General features: G+C 49.3%; 4 protein-coding genes across 4 annotated transcripts; 3 read left to right on the top strand and 1 right to left on the bottom strand.

Annotated features, from left to right (window-relative positions):
• Positions 1-740: 740 nt before the first annotated feature.
• On the top strand, positions 741-3,702 carry Vtn (vitronectin). Its single transcript, XM_020182502.2, has 8 exons — positions 741-901; positions 995-1,114; positions 1,193-1,561; positions 1,640-1,779; positions 1,990-2,146; positions 2,329-2,481; positions 2,928-3,272; positions 3,507-3,702. The coding sequence occupies exons 1-8, from the start codon at positions 838-840 to the stop codon at positions 3,617-3,619; spliced, it is 1,461 nt and encodes a 486-aa protein (XP_020038091.1). The 5' UTR covers positions 741-837; the 3' UTR covers positions 3,620-3,702.
• A 1,326-nt stretch (positions 3,703-5,028) lies between these two features.
• On the top strand, positions 5,029-6,766 carry Sebox (SEBOX homeobox). The gene is made up of 3 exons (XM_020182507.2): positions 5,029-5,074; positions 5,235-5,395; positions 5,556-6,766. Exons 1-3 carry the CDS (start codon positions 5,029-5,031, stop codon positions 5,931-5,933), a joined length of 585 nt encoding a protein of 194 aa, XP_020038096.2. The 3' UTR covers positions 5,934-6,766.
• Positions 6,767-8,018: 1,252 nt separating this feature from the next.
• Positions 8,019-12,234, bottom strand: Vma12 (vacuolar ATPase assembly factor VMA12). The gene is made up of 6 exons (XM_020182497.2): positions 11,982-12,234; positions 10,951-11,024; positions 10,572-10,661; positions 9,814-9,856; positions 9,388-9,500; positions 8,019-9,078 (listed from the first exon to the last, which is right to left on the bottom strand). Exons 1-6 carry the CDS (start codon positions 12,190-12,192, stop codon positions 8,983-8,985), a joined length of 627 nt encoding a protein of 208 aa, XP_020038086.1. The 5' UTR covers positions 12,193-12,234; the 3' UTR covers positions 8,019-8,982.
• A 126-nt stretch (positions 12,235-12,360) lies between these two features.
• On the top strand, positions 12,361-20,705 carry Poldip2 (DNA polymerase delta interacting protein 2). The gene is made up of 11 exons (XM_020182494.2): positions 12,361-12,593; positions 14,032-14,113; positions 15,387-15,484; positions 16,196-16,292; positions 16,461-16,536; positions 16,702-16,809; positions 17,497-17,633; positions 18,425-18,451; positions 18,652-18,777; positions 19,506-19,585; positions 20,233-20,705. Exons 1-11 carry the CDS (start codon positions 12,433-12,435, stop codon positions 20,345-20,347), a joined length of 1,107 nt encoding a protein of 368 aa, XP_020038083.2. The 5' UTR covers positions 12,361-12,432; the 3' UTR covers positions 20,348-20,705.
• Positions 20,706-21,077: the final 372 nt, after the last annotated feature.

The raw sequence follows: 21,077 nt of genomic DNA, 5'->3' as shown, positions 1-21,077 counted from the left end.
GGCGTTCTGTGCCAGTGGGCATTTTTTGGGTAGAGGGAGAGTCTAAAAGTGCTGAACAAACCCACTCTACAGATAGGGAGATTGAGGGCAGGGACTGGGAGTAGCCTGCCCAGGATCAGTGGATTAGTGGCAGACCCAGGAATTGAACCTGGTCCAAAAGGTTTGTATTCATTGTTTCTTGTGCTGTGAAGACCAGCTTGGAGAGATCGATGCATCTACAAGGAGAAGCCAAAAATGAGCTTTGTTCTTTTATGATAAAAAAGAAAATTTCCCCAGAGTGCTTACCATCTCTCATTTCTTTCTCTCCTCCCACCCTCCTTTTACTGCCCTAAATACACAACGGGTGGATGTGCATGATGAAATGAATCATGGATCAATAACCATTTAAGGGAATAAGGCACTGGGCAGTTTGTTCTAGCTCATGTAATCTTGCAACACCTCACAAGACAAGGTATTTGTTAGTCCCCTTTACTGAAAACTAAGGCCCAGAGAGGTAAAGCATTTTGCCCAGTGAGTGACAGCATGGGCCTTCTTCCTGCCCTCCACATCTGCTGTGGCTATTCCTTGTCCTGATGACACGATGGCCCAAAGCTTGGCAAGCATTCTATTTTCCAGCTCTCCCAGGATCAGGGCCTGGGAGTGTGACCCTTTGCTGCAGCAGTCTTTGGAGTTGGGAAACTGGGGGCTGGGCTGGAAGTTGAGCAAACAGAGCAGCAGAATGGTCAGCTTCTCTTCTCCAGTTCCCTCCCTCCCTGCCTACCTCTCCCCGTCTTCCTCAGGCAACGGAGTGGAGGAGTGCAGAGCCCAGCTAGCCAGACCCTCAACTAGAGGCCCGCCATGGCACCCCAGAGGCCCCTTCTCATGCTGGCCCTGCTGGCATGGGTTGCTCTGGCTGACCAAGGTCTGGGAGGGTGTTGGTGTCCATCTGGGTCAGTGAAGGGTGGGAAAGGGTGGCATGGGTTAGGCTGTGCCAACTGATACTCCTTCCCCGTAGAGTCATGCAAGGATCGCTGCACTGAGGGTTTCAACGCCAACAAGAAGTGTCAGTGCGATGAGCTCTGCAATTACTACAAGAGCTGCTGCGATGACTACATGGCCGAGTGCAAGCCCCAAGGTCTGTTCAGAACCCGGGTTGGGAAGCCTGGGGTCCCCTCTACAGCTGGGGACTCATTACCATCCATTCTGCCTACAGTGACTCGAGGGGATGTGTTTACTATGCCAGAAGATGAGTACGGGGCCTATGACTACCACGAGCAGAACAAGGACAACTCCAATGTCCCTGCACAGTCAGAAAGCCCCTCCCTGAGCTCTGACCTGCAGCCCCAGCGTGAAGAGACAACTGACCTAGCCCCTATCCTGAAGCCTGAGGAAGAAACTCCTCCATATGAGGCGAGCACTAATACGCCTGAGATAGTGACCTCAGATTTCGGGGAGGTGAACCTAATGCCTGAGATCACTGATCAAGGGATCCCTGAGTCCCCAGCAGAGGAGGAGCTGTGTAGCAGAAACCCCTTTGATGCCTTCACCGACCTCAAGAATGGTTCCCTCTTTGCCTTCCGAGGTGACTCCAGGGGCAGGTCTTGGGAGTTGGGGGTTGTTCCTAGTGTCCTCTTCCTTACACAGCCTCCCCCTCTCCTAGGACAGTACTGCTATGAACTAGATGAAGCATCAGTGAGGCCTGGGTACCCCAAGCTCATCCGAGATGTCTGGGGCATTGAAGGCCCCATTGATGCTGCCTTCACTCGTATCAACTGTCAGGGCAAGACCTACCTCTTCAAGGTATCAGATCCAGGGGCTGTGGATCAGGGTGGAGGCCACTGAGGGAAGAGTGAGAGCTGTGAAGACAGGCAATCTGAGGCTCTAGGTCCTGGGCAGTGAGCTCCTAGGGAGAAGGGGCAGGGGCGGGGGGATGACTACTTTAGGGTATGGGACTCTGCCTCTGTGTCTAACCAGCTGTCTCCTCACCCCCTTTCATCTTTCTTTCCTCAGGGTAGCCAGTACTGGCGCTTTGAGGATGGTGTTCTGGACCCTGATTACCCCCGAAACATCTCTGATGGCTTCAGTGGCATCCCAAACAATGTGGATGCAGCCTTGGCCCTGCCTGCCCACAGCTACAACGGCCGGGAGCGGGTCTACTTCTTCAAGGGTACTCAGAGGGTGGGAGGAAAATGGGCAGGCAGTGGAACAGTACTGGTTTCCTTCCATGCTTCCCTGGGCACAGGCCTCAGTATTCCTCCATACCCTGTGCCAGAGCTGCTAGCTTCCATAGCCTCTGGGTTCTCCAGCCTTCAGGCCCACCCTCCTGATGCCAGTTGCCCTGCTCCCCAGGGAAACAGTACTGGGAGTATGAGTTCCAGCACCAGCCCAGCCAGGAGGAATGTGAAGGCAGCTCCCTGTCTTCTGTGTTTGAGCACTTCGCCCTACTGCAGCGGGACAGCTGGGAGGACATCTTTGAGCTGCTCTTCTGGGGAAGATCTTCTGGTATGGAGGGAGGGCAAATCTTGCTTCTGCCTTAGGAGGCCTGGAGAACCCTGGTAGGAGTAGGGCTGGGCTGCTGGAGGGGGCTGGGATTTGGAGCTATTGATCAAGAGCTATTTGCTCAGGCCAGACTTTGCTTCTGTTGACTTTTGGGGGGAGGATTGGCTCCACTTGGACCCCACACCTTGGACTTTGCCTAGCATAGACAAAGGCACTGCTAGCGTAAGGGAGGGGACAAAACTGAGGGCCCTGGGAAGACCTGGGGTGTGGGACAAAGATACAGGTGATATGGCAGAGAGAGGACACAGGAAAGAACACTGAACAGGGAAGCTAAGACCTGGGTGATGGGTTCTGTTACCCATTTCCTATGTGTTTTGGGCAAGATACAGTTGGAGAAAGCAGGGCCTGGGTCTCTAAAGCCCCCTACAAACCCCTTTCTTGTCATACAGGTGGTGCCAGAGAGCCCCAGTTCATCAGCCGGGACTGGCATGGTGTACCTGGAAAAGTGGACGCTGCCATGACTGGCAGAATCTACATCTCAGGTTCAGCACTTCGCCCCCCTCAGGCTAAGAAGCAAAAGTCTAGGCGACGCAGCCGCAAACGCTACAGTTCACGCCGTAGTCGTGGCCGTGGCCATGGCCAGAACTCCCGTCGGCCATCCCGTTCAGTTTGGATGTCCTTGTTCTCCAGTGAGGAGAGTGGGCTGGGAGCCTTCAACTATGATGACTACGATATGAACTGGCTTGTCCCTGCCACCTGTGAACCCATCCAGAGTGTCTACTTCTTCTCAGGAGGTGGGAGCCCCTGCTACCCCTGAAGCTGGTCTTGTCTGGGCCTTCCCTACTGGCCCTGGTCCCCATGTGCTAAACACAGACTATAGGCTGTGACCCTAACAGGCCAGGCCACAGTCCCTAGCCAAATTGTGGACATTCACTTTCCTTTCTGGAAGAGACCACAGTCTTCTTTCTCTGGGCAAATGGGCAGGGCCAGGCTGGGTCTCACATAGCCTCTCCTGTCCTCTCTTTCAGACAAGTACTACCGAGTCAACCTTCGCACACGGCGAGTGGACAATGTGACCCCTCCTTACCCGCGCTCCATTGCCCAGTACTGGCTGGGCTGCCCGGCACCTGAACACCAGTAGAGTCAGAGCCCACACAGTTGGGCTTCCATAACTCCCTCTTCCAACCTTCTCACCCCAGTCCAATAAAGGCCTCTCGGCTCTGAGCTTAAGACTACTGTCCTGACTGGGGTAGGCAGATCTCTGCCTGGAAAAAAGAAGGGAGGCTGGGCTATCAGGATGGGCTAAGGGGAGAAACAGAGAAGAGCCTCTCTATGAACCAGCAAAGTTGAGACCTGGGGAGGGCCTCAAGGGAGCTACTCCAGAGCTGAGCAGCCTCCACCAATCCAACAGCTACACAGGTCTTGAACCCCTCTGGTGACAGAAGTTACCAAGTCACACCCTCCCCACGGCAGTGAGACCTACTTTGCCATTGGAGTTGACTAGGGTGTTAGAGAAGAGAGAAGAAAGTGGAGGTAGGGCTCTAGCTCAGCTTTTCTGCCCATCCTGAATCTAAAATCTAGTTAGTTCCTGAGTGGCAGAGGAACTGACCACCACGCTTCCCATAACTCATTCCTAGGATGGGCCTTTCTTTGAGGTCTTTGTCCTGGGTCTGCAGTGGGAAGCAGTGAGATCAAGAGAGATAGGGAAGGACAGAAACTGGAAGGAAATATACATGCACCCCTGCTGTTAGCAAAGCAGACCAGAAGACTTCAAAGGAAGAAAAGAACACTGTAAAAGTAAACATCCTTTTGGGGGGGGTAGGTGTTAGACAGGGTCTTTCTATGTAGTCCAGACTGGTCTCAAACTTGAGCTTCTCCTGCTTCAGACTCCCGAGTGTTGGTATGATAGTTGTGTACCACCACACCTGACCTAAAAGCAAATATCTCTCAAACCCCAACTTGGGTCTCCCTGGCTCCAGGTTTCTGGACCCCAGGAAGCCCATCTGGGTTCTTGAGGGGCCAGAAACCATTAGGTAGAGACAAAGCTCTAGAACAGTCCCAAGGACAATCTAGTGGCAACATCAATTCCCCAGCCTTGCTGACAGCAGGTGGCTCCAGCTCATCTGTTGTCTCTATCTTTATCACCCCATCCCCACCCCTTGTGGCATAGGACTCCACCCACATCCCCCTGAAGGGAGCCAGGACCAGGGCACCAAGAATTCCAGAAGGGCCAGCCAGCGTCCTGGGAGCAATGGAGATGGATTTTTGTGGCTTTCAGAAAGGACCCTGGGAAGGATTTTCATGCAGTATAGAGTTCAGGAGGCTGAGGTTTGAGGACGGAGGCTGGACCCAGTTTCCTTGTGAGGCTGAAATGAGGCGGGGCCATCAAACTTGCCCCACCCATACCCCCATCAGCTCCAAGCCTGCCTTACCCCACCCCTCTGCTTTGTAGGAGTGTACTCTAAGCATATCCCCTGTAGGGGCGGGTTCAACTCCTTTGAGCAGCATAAAACCCCACAAGGAGGGGTCTAGTGTGGGCACAGCCCTGGCATGGCCTCTGCCAGCTCCATGGCCAGCCGTGAGCAGGCATCTCAAGGTGATCTGGGGGAAAGGGTGGGGAGGGTGAGGTGGGCCAGGGTGTGATGGAGAAGGAAGGGGTGGGAAGTCGAGGGGAGCTATAGGATCTATCCAAAGCTACAAGGTTGGGTGGAGGCTCTTGCAGGGAGTCCTGGCTTGATGCCCACCCTGGCCTACAGACCGTGTCAGTGGGTTGGGTCCCCATCGGAGAAAGAGGACCACCTTCAGCGTTGGGCAGCTGCTGGAATTGGAGCGGGTGTTTGCAGCATGGCCCTATCCTGACATTGGCACTCGTGAACACTTGGCCCAGGTCACCCGCCTTCCAGAGGCCAAGATCCAGGTGAGTTGTGACCCCTTTCCCTGCCTCCAGATAGGGTCACATAGCCAACTTCTGGGCTTGACTTTCAGCCCATTCTCTGGGAATCTTGCCTTTAGGTTGTCTTCCCTGCTCCAGGGGAGGGGTGCTAGAGACAGGATAGACCCTTCGTCTTCCCTCCCAGGTGTGGTTCCAGAACCGCCGGGCCAAGAGAATCAAGAACAGGAAGTCAGGAGGCTTCAGTCCCAGGCCTGAGTCTCCTTCAAGCTCCTGTTCTCTTCTAGACACCTCCCAGCAGTCCTGCATGCCCCAAACAGGCCAGCCTTCACTTGCCACCAGCATGGTTCAGTGCACCTCAGCATGTCCAGAGGCCTCCTGTGCAGCTCCTGGCTTGGATCCAAGGCAGGGACGGGCAGGGACTAAAGCTGCAGCACCATGGGGAATGGCCAGGGATCCAGGGTTTCACCCTTTTTTGGAGCAAGCTACTCCTCAGACCTCACTGGGTAGCCTGTCTGACCTTATTTATGCCTCAGCCATTGTCACTAATGTGGACCACTCCTAATCGAGGTTCAAAATTTTTTAAGATCTCTACTCTGGCTCTCGTGGCCCATGCAACCCCTCCCAGGATTGAACTCAAAAATGGAACTCCTGCCCCCTCCATTTACATAGCAGTTATCTAACAGGAAGGGTTTAGCTCAAGGACCCCTTCTATCAGCCTCCAGCCCAGCCTAGATGCAGTGACTGGGGCTTGGCTCCTCTTAGCCAACATCCTGGCCACTCCTGGGGGCATATAACCATTGTCTTGGCAGAAGATGCCATCAGAAAGATGAGGTAGGAAGCCATGTTTCCCCTCTCTTGCCAGGCTTGATCAATTCTTTCCACCTCAGCTGATGACCTCCTTTCTTAAGTGGCCACTCTCTGGTGAGGGTCCATCAGGCCACCTAATTAACTGCTAAGTGAGCCATGGGGAGAACTGCTGCTAATCTGGACTGCTGGGGACCCAACCTTTTATGGCTCAAGGCCCCCTCTCTTGATTTCCTACCACCTAGACAAATTAATCTGATCTATGTATCTAAAGTGGGAGTGATATTAAAGTAACAGAAACGGGAGCCTGGGGCTTAGGTTGATTCAATTTTTCATAAAGATCAGATGGATGTCCTCTGACGTGGTGCTGCGGGACGTGACAGATCTGAGGTGGAGGAGATACAGCAGCACTGGGTTTGGTATCACTGTCATCTGTAATACCAACTAATCTCCAAATAAAACCCAACTCTTTACCTTCATCTGGATTGTTGTGTGCTACAAATGGGGATGAGGGCTGTTTGCCTTGAAAATTTATCTCCATCACCTAATCCCCAAATAAGGCCAGGTTCCACAGACCCTGGGTGGAAGGTATTATCCAGGATTCTGCTGGGATTAGTTAGAGGGATGATTAATTGAAGGATTTAGAGCTCTGATAGACCCTGGGGAGATGGGAGCCTCTACTAGCATCCCTTTCAGTCCAGCTGATTCTAGGACATTTCAGTTGCCTCTTCCTCTGGTGCTGCCTTACTCTGGGGAGAAGAGCATGGAGTTTGAGATCAGTCTGTGCTGTATTCAAACCCTGGCTCTGCTTTGTAACTATAACTCTGAAATTCCATGTCCCTGAAAAGCAGGGATGGCAACACTTGCTTCCTTTCTGTTTAAGAATAATGTACATAAAGGGCTTCATGTGGTGTGTAACATCTTATAAAAACTCTATAATGCTGGTTTCCTCTGCTTCTCCATATAGACTATGAGAAACTGGGAGGGCCTCAAACTTCTTATCCCTCTGAACACCTTCCAAGCATTTCTTGGACCCAGAAAGCAGGAGAAAGCGTGGTAGGCAGAGAGAAATGGCTAAGACAGAGCTTCCTTTTCCGTGCTAAGAACTGGTTACCTGATTCCTAATCTTGTCTTGGTTCTCCCATATGGAACCCTCCTACAATGGCTGTCTCTTCATTACTCATTATGCAGGAGCTAAGTTTTTTGCTTCTCTATCCCCTAGCACAGTACCTGGTCCATAAAGCAGCTCTTGGTAAGAGCTCAAACCCATTGACGCCTGTTGGCTTGTGTGCAGGGGGCTGGGATCCAGTGGAAATTCTATCCTAATGAATGGCAAGGGGGAACAGAATAACCCTAATTTTACTAAGATATCCTAAGCTGTTGAGATTCTGATAAAGTCAAAGTTAAAATCTCTTTAACATTCAGAAGCCTTCCAACCTAAATTCAGGCATGGGGACATGTGAGCAGCCTGGTGCATAGAATGCAGACACAGGAAAGCAAGCTACCAGTCCCCACAAGACTTCAGGGCAGCTCTCTGACCCAATCTTCAACAGTGTAGGTTTCTAGGAACACTGTAAAATGACAGCTACATTTTCCCACAGCTGACAATTTTCCCAACTAACAGAAATGGGCACTTTGTGGAGGAAATGTCCATTGAGCTGGTGAATATATAATTTGTAAGAATAGAAAAGCTTTTGGGCAAAAAACCCTATAGGAGCATATGCATTGAACAAATAGGAAAAGAGACTCCCATTAGTAGCAGACCCTTCCTAATTCTCAGAATCATGGAAGTTCTTTGAGCTTTTTGTTAGTTTTCACAGGATTTGAAATAAGAATACACTAGACACGATAAATATTTATTGGATAAATAACTGAGGGTGACACCCATTTAAGCATCTTACACAGACTCTGTCATTCTACCACTTAGTTAAGTTCTCACAAATTTAATATTACACAAAGCCATCAGGAAAACACAGGAGTTTTTTGCTCCACATAATAAGAGGAAGTACCATGGCTGGTCATTTGTTCTCTCTCAGTCTGTTTTGCCTTCCAAAAAAGTAGGTAATATTTCCTTTTCCAAAAAGGTAGCTGCCTGGCTTCCAGTTCCACTATCTTATACCGATCCATCTTTCTCTTTTTTGATGTATGCCCTCTGATTTGTTCCTCTCTAGCATAAACTAGACAGAGGGAGCTGTTCCGTTTTCTTGGAGGCCTCTGACCTCAATACAGGCCTGCACCAAAGATGGGTGGATGAAGGATAGCAGTTATGTGCAAACTTGGGCGAGTTCAAGGCAGTATGATCTACTTTTGGGAAGGCCTTTATTCAACTTATCTTGATAGAAACACCCCAATCCCAGCAGTGCCCAGAATGGACTGGAGAAGGCAGATGGGCACTAGCTTCAGGAGAAAGCATGGAGAGAGCAGTTCTTTTAGTTCTGAAGAAGTGTTGGCCAGGCACTGGTGGCTCACGCCTGTAATCCTAGATACTTAGGAGGCAGTATCAGGAGGATCGTGGTTCGGAGCCAGCCTAGACAAATAGTTCGTGAGACCCTATCTTGAAAAAACTCATCACAAAAAAGGGCTGGTGGAGTGGCTCAAGGTGTAGGCTCTGAGTGCAAACCCCAGCACCAAAAAAAAAAAAAAACAACAAAAGAAAAAAACCAAACACAGCTCCCTGCAGGAATAGCAGGTGGCCTAACTGCAGCTGAGTACAAAGAGCCTCACATGTTGGTTGAGAGTCAGTGGTTGGCAGTTGAAAGCCTGGGGCCCTGAAAAACCTTCTCTAGATTTTGACAATGAAGCACCAGTTACAGTTCTCCCAACTCGCCTTCCATCACCCGCACCATGACATACAGCTCAGCCAGACCCACCACTGAGGCGACGATCAATGCAGCCAGTACCCGCTGGGAAAAGGGAAAAGTAGGCTTTAGGAGATGCAGGCCAATGTCCAGCTCTGCGGTCCTTAGCACCCCTAATAAGGATGGAAACCACCCCCCACCCCCGCAACCAAGCCTCTAACTTGGGAGAGGAAGAAACAGGATCTGGCTTGTTTTGGGATTACTACCAACCCCCATGACTGCTGGAAAGCTCAAATATGCCCTTTGTTTACTGCATAAATATATGCTCAATTTTTAACCTACGCAAAGCACTTTCACACATCCTCCTTTTTCCACTAATACCTGGGCACTTTGTCCTACCCAGGACCTACTCACCGAAGCCATTTCTGTGAAGATATACTGGCTTCCAAGATAAGTGCAGACAAAGGCAGCTGCCACCGTGACAATGAAGTTGAAGATAGTGATGACCAGAGCCTTCACTGACCTCACTTTGTGGAGGAGCCCAGAGAAGAAACCTTTAGGTCAGCATTTTTCAGGAGGCCCTCTCACCTCATGGCTGCCTCCCCCATCAACTGGGTTCTCTTGAAACAGCAAATCTGAACAGCCCAGCCTTAAACCCATGCTGGGGTGGGAAGGATGCCACAACCAATCCCAGGGAGAAGTAGTTTTTTTTGGGTGGGAACTGGGGTTTGAATTCAGGGCTTTATACTTGCAAAGCAGGCAGTTGGTCTACTGCTTGAGCCCCACCTCCAGCCCCCACACAAGGAGAGGTTTTAGCAACCTGGTTTCCTAGCATCTCACCTTGCTTTCCCAGATCATTGAGAGTTCCACTTTGCCTTGAGTCCTAGGAAATAGAAAAAGCAGATGATTCAGAATGGAGGTAGTTCAGAGGCAGCTCAGAGTGCACCCTTTGTCAGTCTGATCACAGTCCTCAATTCCTTAACACATTAACTCTGCATTTACCATGGATTCTTTTGCCTAGGACCAGTTTTGATTCTTTTCTGGACCACAGAGTAAGCATTTCAGAGACAAGCCATAGGTTCCCAGTACTCACCTCCTCTCCTGTTTTAGGGTAGACGTGCTCCAGAGAATAGTAGGGAATCCTGTCAGAAAAAAGGCTCCTAGGCTGGTGTGGTTGTATATACCATGCATCCCAGCACTCAGGAGGCTAAGATAGGAGGATCTTGACTTCCAGGCCAGTCTGGGCTATACAGTGAGACCCTGTCTCAAAAATGAAAGAAGGCTCCAAGGCTCATCTCCACTTTATAATACTTAAGAATCAGTCACTATCTAAGTCCAGAGTCTCAGTGAATGCGTTGGAAATAACATTTAGTTTGGCAGTACTGGGGTCTGAACTCAGGGCCTTGTGCTTGCTAGGCAGGTACTCTACCACTTGAGCCATACCCCCAGGCTAATGTTTAGTTTGTATGCAACACAGAGATTCTGTGGTTCTGGAACAGTATACCAACCAAGTTCCCATGTTGTTTTTTCTTCTTCTGTATCTCTTTCCAGTGCAGGGCCCTGTTTTTAGGCCCATGAATTGAAGAGCAAGCCCTTACCTGACAGGTGACATTATGAGTGATTCGCTTATATTCCTCATTGGCCAGCTGTATTTTAATCTTCTCCAGCCGGGCAACTAGCTCTGGGTTCTAAAGTAGAAAAGTCACATGGGAAGAATAATGTTCGTCTACATATTTCTAGCTATAAAGTATGTCATAATCATTGCTTCAAAGAGGCACTGTACTGCTAAGTAAGGGTGCCAATTATAGTTCCATTGCTTTGGAAATTGTTTTTTTAGATTCTAGTTTTATAAAGCTAATAGAGAAGGCCCTTCATCCCAGATGCTTAAGATTTAAGACAAAACTGTGAGCCCAAAAGTCAATAAACTCAATGCACAACTAGCCAATTCCTGCTCTCATGAACATATCCCTTACATACCCGGGGAGGCTTCACAAACTCTGGGAGATAGATTTCACTGCCTTCTAGGAGTTCATGAAGGTATAGTGTAGAATCTGGAAGAAAAGGTTTCCACATAGTGACCCATAGACCTGAGAGTGAAAGATTATCAGAGAAGAGCCAGTTTCTTTTTTCTCCTGAACTAAAGCATGGCCATACCTATGTCAACCCACCCCTAGGTCATTTTCAATTGTGAGAAATCTAGGACAATTCCACCGAAGTATTTCCTCATGCCGCACAGTTAGCTTTAACTGTCAGATCTCAAATACCCAGCCAATATTATAACCAACACATAACATCTGCTTTTGGATTAGGTCATTTCTGTAACTACAAGGGATCTTCCCTAACTAGGCTTAGGTTGTAGTATTCAGAGGACACTGTACTAGATTATCTCTTTTTGAGGTCCTTTTTTAGTTCTAATAGTTGTGCAGTCTACCCTTTGCACTTCTGGCTAGTCTATGTTAATTCTGGCAAAACATCTAACACACCAATTTGTCTTATTCCTTCCCTTTACAGAAAAGGAATTGAGGCCCACGGAGGAAAAATGACTTCTTCCAAGGGAGTTAGTGACAAAAACAGGAAAATATGCTATTCCTAGTCCAGATCTTTCAACCTATCTACTCCCGCCCTCCAAAAAATAAAAGAGCAGGCATGCATCAAACTTCACCACTCTTGCTTTTGAGATGGAAATAATTTCATATTCCCAATCAGGACAAGATCACTATGCTAAGTTCCTAATGTGCCAAATAGGAAGAAATTGAATCTGGGAGATGAAACTGGGTTAGAACCTCGACCTTCTCAAGGGTCGGGTGTGCCCGCAGGAGGAGACTTAAAAGAACAGAATCTGCACAAGCAAAATTTGCCATCCAGGAAGAATTCTCACAGGCACCGGGAAGGGAGTGACCCTGGGGTTTATGAGGATTGGTTACGTGAGTACACAGCAGGAGAGGGAGAGTGATGGAAGGAGTAGATCTGGAAAGAGGGAGGCGACCCTGGCCTGGAGACTGGCTCACCCCTTTCTCTCAGATGCTGGTGCAGATCCCGAATCAGACGGAAGGAAACTAAGCGTTGGGGGCCACTACGGCCATTACCGCCCGTGTTCTTCTTCCTTAGTGCGGCCTCAAGCTGGGCCCGCAGTTTCCTGGGCAGGTGCTCTGGCTCCAATTCTCCGCCGGGGCCCAAAGCGCGAACCAGTCGTTCGCCAGCAAGTAAGGAAGACGCCATATCTAGCTGATTCTATGGTCAGGTGATCCTTAACTCGGACTTCCGCTCGTCTGCGCCGGAAGTAGCTTGGAACCTGCGGGGCGGGGCGGGGCGGGGTGGGGCGGGGCGGGGCGGGGCGAGACGGGGCAAAGGGCCAAGGGGGCGGGGACGAAGCGCGGGGCAGTGTGGGGCGGGGGCGGGACGCCGCCCGGCCGCGGGTCGGGCCCTGTGTCAGCAGCCGAGCGGGCGCTCCAGCCGGACATGGCAGGCTGTGTGGCCCGGCGGGCCCTGGCCGTGGGCCACCGCTGGTGGTCCCGGTCACTGACCGTGGCCCGAGAGTTGAGGCCGCTCTGTGCTGCGGGTGGAGCGGGAGCCTTTACGCCAGGGGCGAGTACGACGACGCGAAGGCATCTCTCGTCCCGGTGAGGGACGGAGCGAGGGGACTCGGGAGCCGTGCCCAGAACCCAGAGAACGTGTTCCTGGGCAGCGAGGAGGCCAGGATGCTCGGCCACTTGAGGGTGACCGGAGTTCAACCTGGGAGAGGGTCCCGAGCAAAGAGCCTATGTGCGCTGCCTGGGACTTGTGCCAGGAGCAGAGAAAGGAGCGCGGCCCAGAACTCTTGGCTCTGCAGGGCTGGCTCCGAGGGGGAACTAGTAACGCTCCCCGAGAGAATCCTACCTTCTTGGCTGGGGTCCCCAGCACCCTGTTAGTGGGCGCCTTTCAGTACAGCCACAGTCCCCAGCCCCGATTAGAAAGATGCTAGAGGTGGGAGACAAATTGACTTGTGGGCCCTTGTCCTCGTGGGTCCTAGGTTTCCGCATGACCTTGGGGAGCCTGGTTTCCTCTGTGTGACTTGGGGAAGGGGATTTGAGGCACGGGGGTGAGCTGTGCCTCCAGGGATGAGACAGAAGTTCACATCTCCACAATGCAACAAGTGCTTTGAAGGGTCCTGTGTAACTGTCAGAGCTGACCTCATATTGGCTGAGGCTAGATGGTGATATTGGGGAGAGGTGATAGTTACTTGCAATTTAAGGCTCCTGTGAAAACTGATGCAAATCTGAACAAAAACTATTGAGAGACTGCAGTAGTAGGTGTAATGTGTGGGGCACAATAGGTAATCCAGAGATGATTAAACTCTTAAGGGTACACTATGGACTAGTACAGTTTTGAGAAGAGATGGACATAGAATTATGATACAGTATCAAAAAAGTTTTTTTTGGAGACAGTGTCTCACTATATAGCTCAAGCTGACCTCAAACTCATGAGCCTCCTGTCTCAACCTTCTGAGTGCTGGGATTATAGACATGTATGTACTGCCACACTAGGCTTAGTACAAAACTGTGGTTAGAGCAGCTCTTATACACTAGGCTCTGAGGGGCAGTATAGGCTAATCAGACCCAGCCATTGCTCCCAGGGAAGTTAAGAGTCTCTCTAACGGAGATACAGCATGGCACAACTGAAATGTAAAGTAAGAGGGTGGGCTAGTGAAGAAATGGGGGTAAGGGGGTTTATTTAAGCAGGGTATGTGGCCATGATGTTTGGAATGCTGAGTGAAGAGAGAAGGAAGTGACCTAGGAGCAATCAGATCTCATGCTGGGAGACTGGCAATGTCTTCATCAAGTAGGGGCTTGTAGTTTGTTGTAGCTGGACCTCAAAGAAGGAAAGGCAGCAGCTCTGCATGTGGTGTGTGTCTTGGCAGACCCCAAATCTGTTTCAGCTGGCCACCCTGCCATAGCCCTTTTCTGCTGTCATTGTCCTGGCCCCTCAGTATCCTAGCTGTTTCCCCCCACCCCCCCACAATGGATAAGTACCATTACTTTCTTAGCTTTTCATTTGCTTGTTCTTTTCCTTCCTGATCAGAAACCGAGCAGAGGGCAAAGTGTTGGAGACAGTTGGTGTGTTTGAGGTGCCAAAACAGAATGGAAAATATGAGACTGGGCAGGTAAGTATTGGGCTGGGTCAGCTTTCATTTTCATGATGTATTCTTATGAATGGAGTCAGATTTGGTCACAGGCCTGAATGGTATGGTTTTTCATTCATTTTTTCCTTTTAGTGCTGGGGATCAAATTCAGGGCCTGTGCATATTAGGCAAGAGCTCCTCTGCTGAACTGTACCCCTGGCTCCAATCTACCTTCAGTTTGGTGCCAGACCAGAATTACAAGTCTTTTACAATGAAGTTTCTTTTTGTGGTACTGAGGTTTGAACTCAGGGCCTGCACCTTGAGCCACTCCACCAGCCCTTTTTATCTGATGAGTTTTTTCAAGATAGGGTCTTGAGAACTATTATGCCCTGTCTTTGAACCTCGATCCTCCTGATTTCTAGTGGCTAGAATTGCAGGCATGAGCCACCAGTACCTGGCTTAAGATGAGGTTTCTATGTTCCTGGATTTGAATGCACTTAATATGTCAGTAGGTTCTTTTTCCAAGTTAGTGGGGAAAGGGATTGTCTGGACAATAGTAAGGAGAAAGTCAAATTGCAGAAGATTCCTCTTAGCATAGTGGATGGTGGAAATCAGTGGGGAGCTTTCAGAAAAGCAAACCTTTGATGTTTCATTATCAAACTTACTACAGTGTGGCAAGCTCTGGGTGTGAGGCTGTTTTCTCTGTATCAGCTTTGTTCCAGGTCCACTGGGGGTAGATTTAGGCCCCTTGTAGGTAAGGAAGGATTTTTGTTTATGACTCCAGTCCATTTTACTCTGGTTATTTTGGAGATGGGGGTCTTGCAAACTGTATGCCTGGGCTGGCCTTGAACCTTGATCCTTCTGATCTCAGCCTCCCAAGTAACTAGGAATACAGGCTTGAGCCAACAGTGCCTGGATACTCAACAGTTTTTTTGTATGCCTAAAAATGGACCAGGCATTGTGCCTTAGGGTTAAATCAAAAAGCAAGGTAGACATGGTTCTTCATGAAGTTTATAGTCTAGAAAGGAATTAATGACTTGCAAATGGTCAGTGGATATACATTGGGCTAAATGGAGGGAAGGTCAAGGAATGCTTCCTTAAAGGTCAAAGCTGTGACCTGAAGGATGACAGGAGTCAGCCAGGTGAGGAGGGTAAAAGAGTGTTCCAGAATTGGCCAGGTTGGTCACAGAGTTCAAGGGAAAAGGTGGCAAGACTGTGTGCTGCAGTTGCCTCTACCCATACTACTTTGTGGCAAGGCCCCACCTGGATAGGTTTGCTGGATTGCAGACTCACTGAGGCTTCTCTGTCCCCCTAGCTTTTCCTTCATAGTGTGTTTGGCTATCGAGGTGTCGTCCTGTTTCCCTGGCAGGCCAGACTGTACGACCGGGATGTGGCTTCTGCAGCTCCGGAAAAGTAAGTTTCTCTGTCATGGCTTACAGTGTCCTCAGGAGGAGGCCTGACTCATGGCAGGCCTACATAATTGGGATCTCAGGAGTGAATTCAGCATCCTCTTGACCTTAGAAACAGCTCCAGAATACTTCTTGGGTACTAATAACCCATGGAGACAAAAGTGCTGCGTGCCAAGGACAGTCTTAAACAAGAGGGTCCCTATAGGCCTCCCCAGTATGCACTCTCACACTACTCTCAGTTTTCATAACCAGTATTCCAGGGGACGGTTTGGGAACCATTCTTCTGGGTTTTTTTCTTTCCATCTTTTAAAAAAAATTCGTTTCTTGATGTTCAGTTGGAATTTTTCTTGTAATCTCACATTATCTCTAGAATATATTAATAAAAGAAAAGGAACAACTCCATTAAGTGATCACTGACAACTTCTAGGGTGTGAGAGGTGTAGGGTACTTGTGGCCCGGGGACTGAGGTGGCAATTGGATTTAATCATCATGGCTTCCCTCTAAGAGTCATCTAGAGCATAAGACAAATGATGACTATGTGAGCCCCCTGGGCTCCCTGGGGAACAGCTGGGCTAGAGTATTGCTGAAGAGGTGCCCAGCCGATGCCAAAGCCTCTTCAAATCAGAGACCAGCCTGTTTAGGTGAGGAGGTGGCTGGGAGCTGAGTCAGATAGCTTCAACTTCTCTCAGTGTGATCTGGGGCTTCTACTCCACAGAACAGAGAACCCTGCTGGCCATGGCTCTAAGGAGGTGAAAGGCAAAACTCACACTTACTATCAGGTGCTGATTGATGCCCGTGACTGTCCTCATATAGTAAGTAAGCAAGATGGTTGGGCCTGAGAGTCCCATCTGTGGGAACTCTCACTCCAGTGGGGACAAAGGGAGGGAGAGGGGTTAGACAAAGTCCATATCAGTCCTTGGCCCCAAGGCCTCTGAACTGGACAGTGGCCAAGAAAACCCCTGAATTACTTCTTGCTTTAGTCTCAGAGATCTCAGACAGAAGCTGTGACCTTCTTGGCTAACCATGATGACAGCCGGGCCCTCTATGCCATCCCAGGTGAGGAGTTAGCATCTGAATGGTGCTTGAGGAGGTGTCTGCTGTGTCCTAGGGGGAGGAGTCTCATGTCCTGTCATGTGCTGGTAGGGATTATGGTGCTGAGAGGTATGGTGCCAGGGTCACCTCTGCTGTGTGAGTCTCACTGTCTTTGCCTTTGTGTGCCAGGCTTGGACTATGTCAGCCATGAAGACATCCTTCCCTATACTTCCACGGATCAGGTTCCCATTCAACACGAGCTCTTTGAAAGATTTCTTCTATATGATCAGACAAAAGGTAATCTTGCTCAAGAAGAGAGGCAGGAATAGGAGGGTCCTTTCTTTAAGGAGGGTATCATAGAACTAGTTCCACAGTTCCACTTTCCTTAGTTCTGTGGCTAGACAGTGGCTACTGCATCTTTACAGAGAAACTGAGGCTTGGGGATGATAAGAAGTGACTCAGGATTGCTAAGTGGTAGTGGCTGGAGGTCTGAAGACCAAAACTCTTGATTTGTTTCTATTTTTTTTAAAGCATGTATTAGTTGTACGGGTGGTTTCATTGAGACACATATTTGCTTACAATGTATCTTAATTAGATTCACCCCTCCATCATTCTCCCTCATTTCCCTTCCCCTCCTTTGAACAGTTTCAACAGGTTTTATTGTTTAGTTTTACATTTGTATACAAAGTACATGGACAATATTTGCCCTCCTTCACCCTTTCCATTTACCCTCACTCTTCCCACTGATATCTTCCCCCTGACATGACCTGTACCAGGACTCTTAACTCAGGGTCCAGTTCCTTTCCCATGATATCACACTACCCTCTCATGATTTATTCTCGGTAGTAGCTTTAAACCTTTTTCCAAAAGCCTTGCCTTTGCCTTTAGGGAACCACTGGGAAAGGGTTTCTAGGAGGGGCAGTTGGAGAGGAGATGCCATGCCCTGGATTGTGGCCTCTACTAACTTGTTGTCTCTTGCCCCAGCACCCCCTTTTGTGGCTCGGGAAACGCTACGGGCCTGGCAAGAGAAGAATCATCCCTGGTTGGAGCTCTCCGATGTTCACCGGGAAACAACTGAGAACATCCGTGTCACTGTCATCCCCTTCTACATGGGCATGAGGGTGTGTGCCCAGCTTGGGCCCCTTTCTGCAGGGTTAGGCCCTAGATTCTGTGTAGTGTTCCCAGTGTTACTGTTAGAGTGGGGGGTTCTAAATCTAAACCATGTCCCTATGGTTCTGCTCTGATGGGCTCATGTGTTGGGTGGGGTTGAGTAGCCTCTTGGGTGTGGCCAACACCAAGACCTACAGCAGGAAAGTCACAGATCTTAGAAAGGAGTCCTCCAAGCCAGCATTTCCTTCCTTCTTGCAGAGAGAATCTTGTTTATGATAAATGTAAACATACTTGCTTAAGTCAGCATGTAATAATCTTCACACTTTTTATACAGTAGCCAAATATTTGTTAAGCTATGTCTTGCCTCACTCTAAGCTGGGCCTGGGGATACAAATATAAATGGAAGACTGTTCCTGCCTTCCAGAAGTCATGATCAACATCCAGTATACAAAGTATTGCCATAAGAGAGCACTGTGCCAGGACAGGGGCCCAGGCAGCAGTGGGGGTCAGGGCTGGCCAGGACAGTGATGAGAAAACTAAGAACCCTATACTTGATTTCTGTTGGCATCCAGCTGTGTTGGCAGTCTTGACAAGATGAGAAGGAAGGAGGCCAGGAAGAACACAGAGGAGGGTGGGCTTATTGGCCATAGTTCCATCTCCATTGTAATCATTCCACAGACATTCGTAGCTTGGTTGGTCTTTGCAACCTTCTTGGAGTACTTCTCCTCTATTGGAGACATACTGATTGAAACAGATTTAGTCTTGTCCTCTATGGCTTAAACTCTTTGTGTTTTTTCCCCAGGAAGCCCAGAATTCCCATGTCTACTGGGTGAGTATTTCTCTTGGGAGTGGGGAACTCAAGAGATGTGCCTAGGGGTCAGATGGTGAGGTGGGGTGTTTACCTCCTAGTAGGGGTGGAGTTATGCAATGCAGGTAGGTGCCAGCCTCTGTTGCCTTTTGCTCTACACAGAATTCTAGACCAACTTGCCCAAGATCTGTTCACGAACTGTTTTCTCTTTGCCCCTGCAGTGGCGCTATTGTATCCGCTTAGAGAACCTGGACAGTGACGTGGTACAGCTCCGAGAGAGGCACTGGAGGATATTCAGTCTCTCGGGCACCTTGGAGACAGTGCGAGGCCGGGGAGTGGTGGGCAGGGTGAGAATCACTGGCCCAATAAATTCCAGTTCCTGGTCCTGCAAGCAAGTCTGGGGCCTTAATGCATGGTTCTTTTATTGTGTGAACACATTGGGTTATCTTGGGTCAGAAATTTTATAACAGTCCTGTGAGATAGGTTTTCTACAACCCTTTTCTTAGTTGAAGATAGTCTGGCTTCACACTCTAGCTGTATATTTACTGCATATTCTTTGGGGAAGTGATTTAATCAAAATCTCAGTTTCTTACTGCTAAAATGGGGATGACACACAGTTTTTGATCACCAGAATTCAGTCAGTGAAGGGATACAGAGTACCTGCTGTGGTGCTTGGTACTTAGCTCTTGTGAATGGATGTTGAGATGTTTTCAGCTGGTGGAGTGGCTCAAGTGGTAGAGCACCTGCCTAGGAAGAGTGAGGTCCTGAGTTCAAACTCCAGCACAGAAAAAAAAAAAAAAAAAGAATCGAGATGTTTTTAGAGTAGGTCTTGTGTCTTGTGCCTAGCATCTTTGCTCAGTGCCCTCAGTCAGTCAGAGATTTTCCCAGAGTCAGAATAAAAAGCCTAGGCCAATGGTCATGCTGTTGGAGGAAGAATTGGCAGGCAGTCATTGTAGATGTGGTTGTTTGGGTTAGGGCATCCAATCCTGATCAACTGGCAGTCAGTATGTCACCCCAGGTGCAGGGAATGTGATTCTGGGTTGTGGCCTGACCCATTTTGCCTCAATCCTTACAGGAGCCAGTATTATCCAAGGAGCAACCTGCGTTCCAGTATAGCAGCCATGTCTCCCTACAAGCTTCTAGTGGGCACATGTGGTAAGTGAGAATGCTGGGGGGAGGGGCTACTCAGCTCCATAGACAGCTGCAGATCAGAAAAATGAGAGGTCAAGCCAGGTGTGGTGGAGCATGCTTTTTATCTCAGCACTGGGAAGGATGAGGTAGCAGGATGCCAAGTTCAAGGTCAGCTTGGGCTACATAGTGACATCCTGTCTTAAAAAAAAGAGAGAGCTAATAGCAAGCTCAGTTTACAGTTAACTCTGGACCAAGTCAGGACCTGAGATGACAGAACCTTGTGCGTTACTCATTGTCATTTGGGACTTGTCTGGTTTTTATGACTGCCTGTTTCCCAGTTCCCTATGATCTCTGGACTAAGACTTAAGTCAAGGGATTTGGGTCTGAACCGTGTTGCTTATGTAGTTGGGTTTCTCCCCTGGTATTTCATACTTTAATCTCAAAAGTACAGTTGGGTATTTTATGCAGTATGCATCAAAGGCTGGAATCTGCACAGCTGTGTTTCTCTTTTTCATGTAGGGCCAAGAGGGGCTCTTGTGTCTTTGGACTTGACAGAAGATGGCCCAGGCCTGCCTTATCCTTTTCTGGCCCTGGATGGCATAGGGCTATCCAGATCCTCAGGAGGGCATTAGCCCTGACTCTCTTTAAGCCATTTTTTCTCTGACCCTTAGGGGCACGTTCCGCTTCGAAAGACCTGATGGCTCCCACTTTGATGTCCGGATCCCACCCTTTTCCCTGGAAAGCAATAAAGATGAGAAGACACCACCCTCAGGCCTTCACTGGTAGGCCAACTGAGGCCCTGAGTGTCCAGGCTTGGCCCCTCAGAACAGTTCTGAACCCACAACTGCTGCAGAACTCTAATCTCTCCTCATCATGGGCCACAATGGGTCTCTTAATCCTTTGTACCACTTGATTATGGGGCTCTTTTTTTTGGGAGGGGGCAGGGTATAACTGTTCTCTTTGGAAGACCCATGTCAGACTCCTCCAAGGCTTGCCTCCTCATAAGTCCTGCCTATACCATGTTCCAGTAAAACTTTCCACCAAGGACTGTGTTCAGCTACCACAGGCCTGAAGGAGTTTCCTGGACTGTCACACAAGTTGTCTGGAATGTGAGGTTTGGTCAATAAACTAATGCACGCTTGGCCACCCTTGCACTTTCTGTTCCCAGAGTCTCAGGCTCCCTTTCTGACCCATTGGGGCCCTTGATTGCTTGCCATGCAAGATCACTTCCAGGGAGCCTCTATCTCCCTCTGAGGCTGGAAGCTGGCTAGACATCTCTCATGGGAACTGTGCTTCCCAGCCAATGAGTGGGTGCTGGGCTGGACATGTTTGTTCTCTGACAAGTGCAGACGAGGCCAGTATCAGAGTTGGAGTGGCCTGGTTCTTCAACACTGACCAACCACCAGCATCTCTGTCTTCATCGAGCTTGGGAGGAATGAGGCAAGCCAGTCACATTTTCTGGAACAGCAGGCTTGCCAGCTGCGAGAATAAGTCTGTGAAACATTCAGACCACAAG

The sequence above is a fragment of the Castor canadensis genome, chromosome 11, assembly GCF_047511655.1.
Source record: "Castor canadensis chromosome 11, mCasCan1.hap1v2, whole genome shotgun sequence".
Lineage (NCBI taxonomy): Eukaryota > Metazoa > Chordata > Mammalia > Rodentia > Castoridae > Castor > Castor canadensis.
The sequence above is the reverse complement of the archived record's forward strand: the minus strand, read 5'-3'. Positions and strand labels throughout refer to the sequence as shown.